Source organism: Morone saxatilis, unplaced genomic scaffold (genome assembly GCF_004916995.1).
Source record: "Morone saxatilis isolate NCDOM2014 unplaced genomic scaffold, NCSU_SB_2.0 Contig8, whole genome shotgun sequence".
Lineage (NCBI taxonomy): Eukaryota > Metazoa > Chordata > Actinopteri > Moronidae > Morone > Morone saxatilis.
In genome coordinates, this window is record NW_023340257.1 from 12,177,540 (window position 1) to 12,190,707 (window position 13,168).

Sequence of the window (13,168 nt, forward strand, 5' to 3'; positions counted from 1 at the left end):
AGTAAAAGTAAAAAGTATAGTGATTTAAAACTACTCCTAGAAGTATATTTTTTTCAAAAACTTACTCAAGTAAATGTAACGGAGTAAATGTAACTCGTTACTACCCACCTCTGGTATCATCTATGTATTTTGTTAGACATTGAAGGTAATCTGCATATGTATTATCTGTGCAGGTATCCACAGTGTTCTGTTTGATGAGCAGTGCCAGCACATTGTCGCCATGTGTTCTTTGGAGGGAGAAATAGTGCCACTTAGAAACCTCATTCGCATCTCCAGCTTTGTGGAGGTAAAGCTGTTTGGACACCACATTTGATTGGGCACTTGCATGTATGTTTTTTTCAGTGTGTTTGAAATATGAGTATACTGAATTAAATGAGTATACTGAATTAAAACTCCAGTGTACAACATTTTGGAAGATCTATTCGCAAAAACCTAATATAATATTCATAGCTATGTTTTTGTAGTGAGAATGGCCCAGAGCAGACGAACCAAACTCTAGAGAGAGCTTTTTGTGGCTGAGATATATTCAAATGGTCACAGTTCACTACTTGATTCCACTGAATCTTACACACTGGTCTTTTATTTTTTTAATGAAGGATTGAGCACTACATAGGGGAATTTTATATTGTATATATATACACTGTTATTAATTAATTTGTATCTGTTTGTGGTGGTGTGTGAACTTCTTTCTAGGTGTGGCTAAGTGAGTTGTCTGTGGAAATGAAGGAGACTCTGAAGCACCTATTGTATGAATGTGTGTCAGCAGGGAAGAAAGGAGAGGTGGACCCCTCACGCTACCCATCTCAGGTACACACACTTTTTATACAGTCCATTTGTAGATAGATATCTAGACATCTAGAATATCAATTTTTTTCCGAATATTCCCAATGACCTTTGTGGTAGCACAATGTTTCGTCAAGTTGAGATCCAAGACCACATATGTCAGTAATTTGTGACCCCGGATGTGAAATAACTGAGCATGCCAGTAAGAATATCTTCTTAATTACTCAAGTGTCTGAACTTTCTTATTTTTGGCACAGATTCTGTGTCTGGCTGAGCAAATCCAGTTTACTGAGGATGTGGAAAGAGCTCTAAAAGAGCAAAATCTGCAGCAGCTGGAGCTGGAGCTCAATGCCAAATTAGAACACTACACTACAGTGGATACCAGCTCTGACGACAATGCTAACACAGGTAGTTCTGTCTGTGTTTGTGTGTATGCATTAGTGAATGTATGTTATCCTTTCTGGCTGGTGTGACTTCTTCCAGAACAAAGTACTCAGCTACAGTCTCTCTCATTTCAGCACAAACAAAATACTAAAGTTAAAATGTAATTTTCAACTAGCACCAGCTAGGGGGAAGGTTCACCTGAAAAAGGTTGCTGAAATAAACATAAAGTGGTTGTTTTTAACTCAAACCTTCACTCCCATTTACACCCCTGAGGTATTTTTGCTGTCAGCGATTCTTTGCTACAAACAGCCAATGTATTGGTTTTAAAGATTTTAGCTGTAGCTGGTAGCTAAATAGCAGCATACTATATGTCTGGAGTGTTAATACCTTTTTTTATCCTGAAACTTTCCTCTACACCCATTTCATTTTTACTCTTATCTCTGCACTGTTCTCTGTTCATTAAGTGGAGTCATACAGCTTCAGGATTATCCTTTTTTTCAAATTGAAACTTATTTAACTCTTGTGGATCTTTCTTCAACTTCATTTGCTGAACACAACCAAAGTAGGCATTTGTTTGCCAAAATGTTAACCATAGCAACTTTATAAACTGATAATATGTCGAGGATGTGTGACTGTCATCTTGTTTTGTACCAGCAGTGGCCAAAGTTAATTAAGGCCGTTGTTAACATGCACAGGTGCGCTGATATCCAGGAAGCATTTCATGCATGTTAAATAGAAATAGTTAAGTGACAATAGGGATGGGATGAAGAAATGATGTGTTTGTGTAGGTTGTGTACAGGTCCTGATTGCCATAAGCTCTTCCTCTGTCTCCCTGTCTTTATTTCTAGTTTTGTAGTTTAGTTCATACAAAACCCTCTTATCTCACTCATAAAGGTATTTGTCCATATACTGTATCTGTCTTGATTAAACTCTGGATATGAGATGTCATTCAACATTGAGAGGATAAAACAACTTCTGATGTGAGACTAATGCAAATCCAGAGAGAGGAAGCTGAGATAGTCAGTACATATGCAAAGTGCCTAGTGTTCATTATTAGACATGGCAGTATGATGCTCTGGATGTTGCTTTTTAACCCCTATTCATTTCTGCGGCAGCGTTTATTTTTCTCCGTCTTTGTTTGGTGGCTGATCACAATCCTCTCTAAATTGCTGTGCTGTCCTTATAAACTGTTGCTACTTGACAATTGCTGTTTGTTCCACTATCAGACTCCCCCTTGTGTTGTTAATGATTGAGCTCTGATCAAAATCTTGTGCTGTTACAAAGGACTGAGAGATTAATGCCGAATGACTGCTCTTGTGTGAATCTCTTGATGGCCAGTCAGACACAAGAGGCTGCAGAGGGGCCGTACCCTTTAAAGCTGCAGATGTAGTGGCTGGCAGGCTAATGACTAATGACGTGGGGCTGAATATATGGCTACATAAAGCATGACAATGGAGTTTTTTTTCACAGAACTTGAATTTGTAAAAAGGACTTTTACATTTAAATCAAGGTTTCTTATTCATGCATGAGATGAAAAGCTCCCCCATAACCCCGGTAGTGGCATCATTTCACGGGACATTGCAGCTGACGTTTCTCTGTCATGAAAATGTATCTATGAAAGTAATGCCTGTTTCACTTGCATACAGAATTACAGGGCCCACACATAGTTACTAGATTTTTGACTTTCTGACATAATTGCGGGATACCATATATTTCAGCGCAGCACCGATGGAGGCTGTTACGTTTGCACATAATACAGTTCATTTTGTGACCGTCTTGCACTCAAAATCGTCAACCAGCCACGCTTGAAATAGCACTCATTTCCATGATAACATGTCATTAAATTACTGGCTCCCTTAAAAACTAGGTAGGCTGAAGAGGCTTAGTAGCAGCTGTACTGATTAAAGCAGCTAAAGTAATGGCGAGAAGGATAATCTAATTACCCAGTCTACATTAATGGGCCATAAACCCTGGCGGGGAGTGGGAGCGATCTCCCCTTTGGCACAGAGACAAGACAGGATGGTGTACATTTGCCAATATTTTCTGCCTCTCTGCGGCTAGGCTGACATCACACACAAGGCATTCAAAGCACCTACCTAGCACATAACAGTCGGACTCACTATAATTTAATATATTTAATGTAGTGTATGAAGAAAAAGTACCCCACAGAGAATATGTATGATTCAAAGATCTAAGTCAAAAATGTCTGTATGAGAAGTACTCCCTCACTATAGCCCGACTGGATTTTTGCTGTTGTTGGTGCTGTTTGGCAGTAAGAAGAAATTCTATTTATTATTATTTATGTATATATGAATTTAAAAATAGGATTAAATATTACCTAAACAGTAAGATATGCAGTCTCACTTAAACAGTACACCAAATGTATTATTCTTACAATATACTTAATATTCTTTTCTGTTTTCTTTTTCATTTTTTGCTCAGCTGTGACACTACTCTCTTTTATAGAGGGTATTAAATAATTTGGGCTGTCGGACACGTTAGTAAAAATTAAATTTCTACATTGCTACAAGTGCATATTTCTGCATTTTGTGCAGTCATTTATGTTAAACCAGTATTTGTTGGTGATATTGACTTCTCAGAATATCAGTGTGGCTGTATTCATGTATGACAAAATCTCCTTCTCATCTGAGATGTCGGGTTTGTTTACACAGTGAGTGGTCCCATGTATTATTTTCACCAATCGATAATTCTGCATTTTTACTTGCATTTTTCTAACAACTGACAAAAGTTGCAACTTAAAAGCGATTGCCATTCTGTCAGCTTACAAGAAAAGCCTCTATCCACAGATTTTATCTAAGGACCTGATTTAACACTACATACAAAAGTTATTAGTTAATAAAGTGAGTGTCTTGTTCAAGGTAATTGAGAAAAGGGAGACAGAGAACATTATATTACAGAGACCATCAATTGGATATAAAAACATATACATTTTTTACTTTGAACCAACAGGATAAAAAAGAAGCTTCTACAACACTTTGTATAATATTTTATAGTACAGCAGTTAGCTACTCCTGTGCGTATGTGTCTTTTTCATTACAATTGCCAAATAGGTTTTGCCTTGTTGAATAATGAAAACTGTTTGTGTAAACGTAACAATTCTGCCATCCGAATGTTCATGCATGTCTTCCTGTACAGAGTCCAGTGTCCTGCAGCTGAAGCTGAAGGCATTGATCCTGGATATTATTCACAACATCAGCGTGGTGAAGCAACTTAACCAGGCAGGAGTTACTAGCCCTGATGCCTGGGCCTGGAAGAAGCAGCTTCGCTTCTACATGGGAACAGACAAATGTTGCCTCATACATATGGTGGATGCACAGTTCAGCTATACATATGAATACCAGGTGCGTTAGCATGTACTTTACACTTAATTTGGATCCATTCCTCTATTGTAATTGAAAAATGTTTTTACTTTGAATCCATTGCCAGAATTGGATGATGTTTTTCTTTGTAGATGGCTCACATGCATACTGTGCATGCAATTTATATTTTCTTACTGCAGTTCATCAACAAATGCATATGAGAAGTTCTCGTGCATTTACAGTCGAGCTTGCCATATTGTGATTTATAAACACAGTACATACATACCATAGTCACTTGTAGTATCACACAAGTAACATACAATGTTGTATCAGGCGTCCATAGATATTTGTACATGCTTTACCTAAACCAATGCACAACAAAAATTGAGTTATAGATAGTTGCATATCTGGACATCACTGTGGTATTGTAAACAGGAAACTCCACTGATGCCCCTGCAATCCCTAAAATATATAAAAATATATAAGATGCAGTGGTTGCAGTTATCTTTCAGGAATAGACTTGAAGTTCTTATTCTTTACCTTTTGGGGGCACTGTTTATGCATAGATGGGGAGCGCTGAGGATTGCTCGCTTTATGTCCCCTCTGGAGTTCATTTAAAAAAACACGAGCTAGACTCAGTCTAACTCATATTCATTTTCTTTGCCTGTCTTTCATTTGTTTTTCATTCCTCCCTCCCTAATCCATCATCTGTATGTTTGCCTTTATCCTCTGCTGGCTTCTTTCCCCCTCTGTTGTACTTCCCTCGATTCCCCATATCTTTACTTCTGTCTGACCATCGCACTGTTTCGGGCCATTTCTTTCTCACTTTATTGCTCACTTTCTTTTCCATCCTACCTCTTCTGTCTCCCAGGGGAATGCGGCTAAGCTGGTGCACACTCCACTGACTGATAAGTGCTACCTGACTCTGACCCAAGCCATGAAGATGGGGCTTGGGGGTAACCCCTATGGGCCCGCTGGCACAGGCAAGACTGAGTCAGTCAAGGCCCTGGGGGGGCTGTTCGGACGACAAGTGCTAGTGTTCAACTGCGATGAGGTATAAAGATGCTCCTAGATAGCATGTGACAAATTTAACAAGTCAGCCAAAACTACTATATTAGTGATCATTATTTGTAGACAACACCCTATTCAATTAACTAATTAAGTAAATGCGCATACTAGGTATGATTTCTGAAAAAAAGACTGTGTTTGAGAACAACTGCCAATGATCTTTTTCTGGTTTGCATCTGTTTGTGTGTTTTCAGGGTATCGATGTGAAGTCAATGGGAAGAATCTTTGTGGGCTTGGTGAAGTGTGGAGCATGGGGCTGCTTTGATGAGTTTAACCGCTTAGAGGAGGCAGTGTTGTCTGCAGTTTCCATGCAGATTCAGGCCATTCAAGACTCCCTTAAACATCACAAGAACACATGTGATTTGCTTGGGAAAGAGGTCAGGATATAAGAATAGATCCAGAAAAAGACATTGTTTTTAAGTATTGATGCCAAAAAACAATTGTTCAATATTTCCTGAGCCCACCTTTCTTCTTTCTTAATTATTATATCTTCATGTTTTATTCACTAACTTGTATATACATACATAAATCAGTTATTTATTCCTCCATTGTGGATGGAAATGTTAGTTTAGGTCATTAATCATCAAGCAATCAATCAAACTATATCTATGCTAGTATAAGAAGCATATTTTTTATGTTCTCTTCATCCTCTAGGTGGAATTGGACCCAAACTCTGGGGTGTTCATCACAATGAACCCAGCAGGAAAAGGCTACGGAGGCAGACAGAAGCTTCCAGACAATCTAAAGCAGTTGTTCAGGCCTGTAGCCATGAGCAGGCCAGACAATGAACTCATTGCTGAGGTCATCCTATACTCTGAAGGCTTTAAAAATGGAGAAATACTGGGACGCAAACTGGTTGCAATCTTCAACCTGGCCAGGTAGAAATTGAGTCTTTTTTTCGATTCAGGTTAGGGCCATTGTAGTAGGAGTATGAGATTTATTACATTGTAAACTTATCACCAGACTACTAAATATGTGACCCGTGTCACCAGTCTGGTCTTTTTGCCTGTGTAGTTCACTAAGTGGTGGTGTTTTTTTGTGTTACAAACTGAATCATGTTGTGGGTGTTGAATTTATTTGAAACTATATCTAATTATCTATACTGCCACTACAGTCTATTGCAATATATTGATTTTGTGGATAAGTTATCCTCTTCCTCCCATCCATTAGCACTAGACGCAGTACCACAGTCAATTCAGAGTGTGTGAGTATATGTGAAAATGTGCTTTTGTTTGTGTGTCCAGGGAGCTTTTGACTCCCCAGCAGCACTATGACTGGGGTTTGCGTGCTCTGAAGACAGTGCTGAAGGCCTGTGGCAGTCTCCTGCAGCAACAGAGGAGGAGTCATGACAAGGACAAGAGTAAGACCCCTTCTGGCTATTTTTTTAGTTTAAGGTACAATATTTCTGTGAGGCATTTTTACTTTTCCAATAGTGGAGCGTGACTGGAAAGTTAGGAGAAAGTCGGTGCCTCTTTGGCCATGAGTCACATTCATTGCTGTCAAAAGTACACAGTACCATAACTCGTTGTGTTTGGGAACAACTGCACAACGCAACACATATGGTGCAAACACCATAATAGAGAGTGCTTATGACAAATGTGACTAATCCCGAGCAACAAAAGGAATTTTTGAATGAAATACATTGCAACATGTTGGGATGTACAATGACATGCCATCAGGGGCTGAAAAGGGGGAAGCTCTCATTCTAGTCAAACACACCACGAGGTTATGTCACTGCTGACTTCTCTCTGTCTGAAGTTGTGCTAATCAGGGAAATAATTTGCTGTGAGCTACTGTGAAACCTTGAATACATACTTAATGATCCTGGTCAAAAACTTGCTGCTAAGGTACATTTTTGTTCTTTTAAGCAGAATGAAGGTAAGATCAAAAATTTTAGCGTGACCTATACTGGATTTTGAGGCTGATACTGATATTGAGTTTGTAAATTAAAAAAGTCTGATATCTAACAATAGAGATTTTTTAACATAAACTCAACATGTACAATCTTGATACAGATCCCTATGTGTCCAAGACTGGTGTACAACCTATTTAATGATGACGCTGTTTCTAAATTACCTCCAACCTAGTTTGGCATGTCTGCACTGCAATTGTTCTTACGTATCGGCCGACATGTACGCCAATAGTGATATAAGCTTGTAAGCTAATATCCTTCCAATATATCGGCCTAGTAAATGTATCTGTCTAGCTCTACTGAGAACTGTAATGTTCTCAGTGAGTTAATCCTTTTGAAAAGACACAGCAGGACATGCAATCAATACAAATTTGAGCAATTATTCTACACAGTTTACCAAATGTATTTGTAGTGTCACTCTCTAAGAGTCTGTATATTCTGTCAGTATTGACAACTGATAATGAGAGCTACTAAAAATTACACTGTCAGTTTGATACGTCTTCAATACTCTAGAATTAGAATTCATTCATGCTTCACAGGTGGAAAAAATAATACAGTAATAAAGCTGAAGTCCATCATGTAACAATTTTACATGAAGCAATGGTAAATATTTATAGACAAGCTCTAAAGTCTGTATGTGCTAACCCACCAGTGAAGACTATAGCTGACTATAACTCCACAGAAAATGGTCACCATCAGAATAGGAAGACCATTCAGATAGTTAATTTATTTAAGAGCCGAATGTGGGTCATGAGCCATCGAATCTGTTTATTAATTAGTTCCAAAACACCTCAGAGAGCTCAAGCTCAATGATAATAAAGTAGTATTTTTAGTGGCAACTTCTAAAATCATTGTTGATTTGAACATTAGCAACTCTTGATGAGATAAACAAATCTTGAAAAAATTCTGCTCAGTGGTTCAGAAACCAAATTATTGAATCAATTATGGCATTAAAGTTAGTTGATTGTTTGATGCTTAATTTCTTCTGACTTGTGACAGCCTGCTCAACAGATCAGAAATAAATATACCGCAAGGGCAGAATAGTCATGACTGCACTGTCATATAATATGACATGCTGCAGACAGCCAAAAGCTAATTGAAATTTATCAACATATTAACATTTAATATCTACATAAGATTTTTCCAATTACTAATATTCAAATATTCATTATTAAGAGTCAGAAAAGTCAGTAACTGGCTGTACTGTATTTACTGCTTATGAAGTTCAAATTGTTCCACAAAAAGTCAATAATCTGAAAACTTACTTTTTTATCAGTTGGTCAAAGTGTTCCCTGAGTGGTGCTAAAGCTGTTGCAGTGATATCAAGCTTCTGACCTGAGAGATAGAAAGCTGTAGATCTGATGGAAAGGATTAGAGGATAAGGTGATTGTGAAAATACGGTTGGTTTGGAGATGCTTATTTTGTACCCAACAAGGTCACACTACAAAATGTTTTGATAATCTGTGTCTCTATGTGTGTATATCTCCTAGATGCAGTTTGAGAAACACTATGCATGAGTGTACTTGAACATCAAAAGGCTCTATTGACCAGCACCTTCCCTATACACCTTGTCCTTGCCCTCTAAATCCTCTAATACAGACTCGCTATCAATTGACATTTAGCCCAAATGGTCCCCCTTAAAAACTTTTCTTCCCTTGGGCTTTTCACTTGTCTGTACTTTTGTCCTTCTCCATTCTCTTGTTCCCAAACACTTTGCCAGAGTTCTGTTGTTTACCTCTTCAGTACCTCTTTCTTCCCCTCCTTCTGACCTCTTGTTAGCTCTCTCTCTGATACCTGGCTGTCGATGCCGCTCTCGTCCCACTTGTTCCCACTCGCCGCCCTCTGTTTCTCACCCCCATCTACCCTTCATGTCTCTGCTTTTCAATACTCCCCCCCCCATTTCTCTCTTCATTTTCCTCTGCCTTTTCTTGGATCCATCCCTCCCCTTCTCTCTCTTTTAAATCCTTCTGTTCCACTACCCGCCCTTTATCTGTCCAGCACACACACACACACACACACACAGACACACACACTACATGCACCTCCATTCTGAGGATGAGTCCCAAAGGTTTCCTTGTGTTTCTCTCTGTGTGTAGTCTGGCCAAGTGTTCCTCCCTGCTGTGAAAAAACACTACATTTGTGCCTGCAGGAAAGGCCAGCATCTTTGGAGAAGAGAACAAAAGTATTGACAAACTCTTAAATCATGACAGGCTTTGGTAATTAGCACTTTTATCACAGGGGGCATGTGCAAGAGCAAAGAAATAATGAGTGTTTTTCTCCATCGAGACTGTATTCTTTCTCTGCTTCTCTTTCTGAACACCAGTATAAAACAATGTAATGTTTTAATCATATCTTTATTTAAGTGTTTTTACATCCCTATCCTATTTCCATTTGAAATGGAAATTAAATCAATCTTTTTCATCTACATGCAGTTCAGGAGAGTAGTCTGGTGGTGCAGGCGTTGAGACTGAACACCATGTCGAAACTCACGTTTGCCGATAGCTCCCGGTTTGATGCTCTGGTCAAAGATGTCTTCTCCGGGGTTAATTTCACTGATGTAGAGGACCAGATACTAATGCAAGCACTGGAACAAGTTTACAAGGAAGCACGGCTTGAACTTATACCCAGCCAGGTGTGTATGCAGACATCCATTAACCGAATATACACATTATTGTCATGATACACATATGAACTGGTATTCAGCCAGTGGTTGAGATCACTCTGTACTGCAAAAAGTCTCTAACATTAACACCAAGACAACAGTTGGATAGTTTTTTTTAGAAAGATGGGGGTAAATAGAGTAATCTCAGACTGTTTTTCCATTTCTGCATAGCTGAAGAAGGCATTGGAGCTGAATGAACAGCTGAGACAACGCATGGGAGTAGTCATTGTAGGGCCAAGTGGAGCGGGGAAGTCTACCCTCTGGAGGATGCTGAGGGCTGCCCTCAGCAAGACAGGCAAAGTGGTGAGTAAGAGATAAACCGCCTACCTGGATTTTCATTCAACGATTTGTACTGTACATAGCATCTAATTTAACTTGTAGAAATATATTCAAAATGCTGTGAATTTACACCGTGTACGGCTTGGGTTCCAATATTAGTCAGTATGTAAAGTATGAAAAGCATTTATTTGAGAGTCTATACAAAAACCATCCTTAATCTTCGACTAATGCTCTATATTTTCAGGTGAAGCAGTACACAATGAATCCTAAGGCCATGCCCAGACAACAGCTACTGGGACATATAGACATGGATACCAGAGAATGGGCCGATGGTGTCCTCACACACAGTGCCAGGAATGTGGTCAGAGAACCACAGGGTAAGAAACAGACTGCACTCAAATTGTGCAAATAAGTCACTACTCTGTCTGCACCCAGTACACTCTACAAGGGGTGGACACAGTTAGCCTAAAGGGTACGGTGTGTATCTACAATATCTGATATGTACTTTTGTGTTTTCTAGAGGTGAGCTCATGGATTGTGTGCGATGGCGACATTGATCCAGAGTGGATTGAGAGTCTGAACTCCGTGCTTGATGATAATCGGCTGTTAACCATGCCTAGTGGAGAACGCATCCAGTTCGGACCCAATGTTAACTTCCTGTTTGAGACTCACGACCTTAGCTGTGCCTCACCAGCCACCATATCCCGCATGGGCATGATCTTTCTTAGGTCAGTCAGCCTAAGCAGACAGTCTTTTATGTATTTACTGATTTACTTAGTAAATTCCATCCTTCCCAACTAACTTATCTCACTGTTTTGTTTGTTTTTGTTGTTTTTTTTACCTCCACTTTTAGTGATGAAGACATTGATGTGGGTGCCTTGTTGAAGTCGTGGTTGAGGGGTCAGCCAGAGGAGTGTTGCAGTAATTTGGAAAACTGGCTGGGAGACTACTTCCAGCGAGCCCTGGACTGGGTCCTCAAACAGGTAACCTTTGCAACTGGCAATGCAAACAAGCATGCTGAAACTATGTCTCTGTTCATTTAATGGATTTAATTGCTGACATTATAAGACAAATAACATACATTTGCAAAGATCACTTCAGCAGGCTCAGTGGATTTATGTATGTTTAGTTATGTAACACTTACATATGTGGTGTCGCTTGTTTTCACTATATTTATTCCAAAATCAATTCTTCTTTCATCAGAATGACTTTGTGGTGGAGACTAGTCTGGTGGGCACAGTGTTCAATGGTCTGTCACACCTGAATGCTGTGACAGAGCGAGGTCAGTTCATTGTTGGTCTTCTTAGAGGTTTGGGAGGAAACCTCAACCTTAAAACACGACAGGAGTTTGCCAAAGAGGTGAGGACCCCTGTGTTTTTTGTATGGGCAGAGAGCTGACTGTAAGAACAGTTTAGTTTTAGGACTGAAATTTTTCTTCACGTGTCATGTCTAAAAAAAAAAAGGATGAGTCATTATTAAAGTACTGTAGCAGGCTATGCACCTAGTGGGTGGGGAACTTCTGTAATGTTAAAACTCAGAAATGTGTCCCAGTCCTAATGTGTGCTGTTGTTTCTTTGTACTTTTGTAGTTGCTGAGCTGGGCCAGGGAAAGCCCACCAGACATAAAAAAACCACTAGATACCTACTATGACTCTGACAGCGGCCATCTAGCAGCCTACACGTTCCTGCGTCCTGAGGGTCTCACACTGGATCAGCTCTCTCATACACACACACTACCTGTTATTGAGACTCCGGACATGCAGAGAGGTCTGCACTGCTTCTCTCCGTGGCTCACCGCTCAGCACAAGCAGCCCTTCATGGTGGTAGGGCCAGAGGGCTGCGGAAAGGGGTAATTTTTCACATGCGGAGATGCATGCACAAACAAAGCACAAACATTTACATAATACATACAGGCACAGGCATTTGCACACACACACACACACACACGCACACACTTGCAATATTATGTATACGGAGCCACAGTGCATATGCTGTATATATAGTCATAAAATTGCACACAAACCTAAAATCTGGATATAAACACAAAAATACATTATGAAATCATTCACTGGTTCATAGAACTCACCACTCTGTCGAGATTACTGAGTAAGTATTGCATTATCATACATTGATTCAACTACATTGCCATTATTGTTTCACATCTTTTGTCAAATGGCAGTCTGTGCAAACGCTTTTAAGTAGGCACTGTTCCAGGCAAACCTCATGTTAGTCTGCTTGTAGAAAAATGGGTTGTGAAGTAAAGTGGAAGGGTGCATTATAGACTGTGAGGCGGAGGCACTCAAATGTGGACACTCAAAGTGACGCAAGCACACAATCAACACTGATATCAAAGCTTATTTTATTCAAGATTTGACCTTTTGTGTAAAAGCACTGACACATCAAGAATAAGGATCCAAACTGTTTGTGCATGGTGTATGTGTTTGGCTTGTGTATGTGTACACAGAGAGCCGTTGCCTCAAAAGTAATTGCCTTCCCCCTCAGGGGGTTGAAGAACAAGGGTCACTCAGTTTGCCTTTCACACTCCAGTTAAGTCTCACTCAATGTCTTTTTCTCATCCTCTTGTCTTGCCTCACTTCACTAGAAAGGTCAATGTGCCACTGAGTTACTGGGTTTGTCAGCTTACTCTTTTGATTTGTAATTAATTTACACACACATACACTGGAAGGAACGTACATGCACAAACACATGCATGCACATCATTTACTTTCCAATTATTCTCTCTCTCTGTTTTGCGCCCTCT

The 13,168-nt window shown here is 39.6% G+C and overlaps 1 protein-coding gene across 1 annotated transcript in view; it reads left to right on the forward strand.

Annotated features, from left to right (window-relative positions):
- LOC118341759 (cytoplasmic dynein 2 heavy chain 1) overlaps nt 1-13,168 on the forward strand; it is a gene marked incomplete in the record, with an annotated part of 105,682 nt that overhangs the window by 16,352 nt on the left and 76,162 nt on the right. Inside the window, 15 exon segments of the mRNA XM_035680126.1 lie at nt 174-286; nt 694-807; nt 1,041-1,191; nt 4,324-4,529; nt 5,359-5,541; nt 5,750-5,932; nt 6,210-6,433; nt 6,800-6,915; nt 9,900-10,099; nt 10,301-10,432; nt 10,653-10,785; nt 10,929-11,136; nt 11,262-11,391; nt 11,612-11,767; nt 11,997-12,256. Coding sequence (XP_035536019.1) covers nt 174-286; nt 694-807; nt 1,041-1,191; nt 4,324-4,529; nt 5,359-5,541; nt 5,750-5,932; nt 6,210-6,433; nt 6,800-6,915; nt 9,900-10,099; nt 10,301-10,432; nt 10,653-10,785; nt 10,929-11,136; nt 11,262-11,391; nt 11,612-11,767; nt 11,997-12,256 — 2,509 coding nt within the window.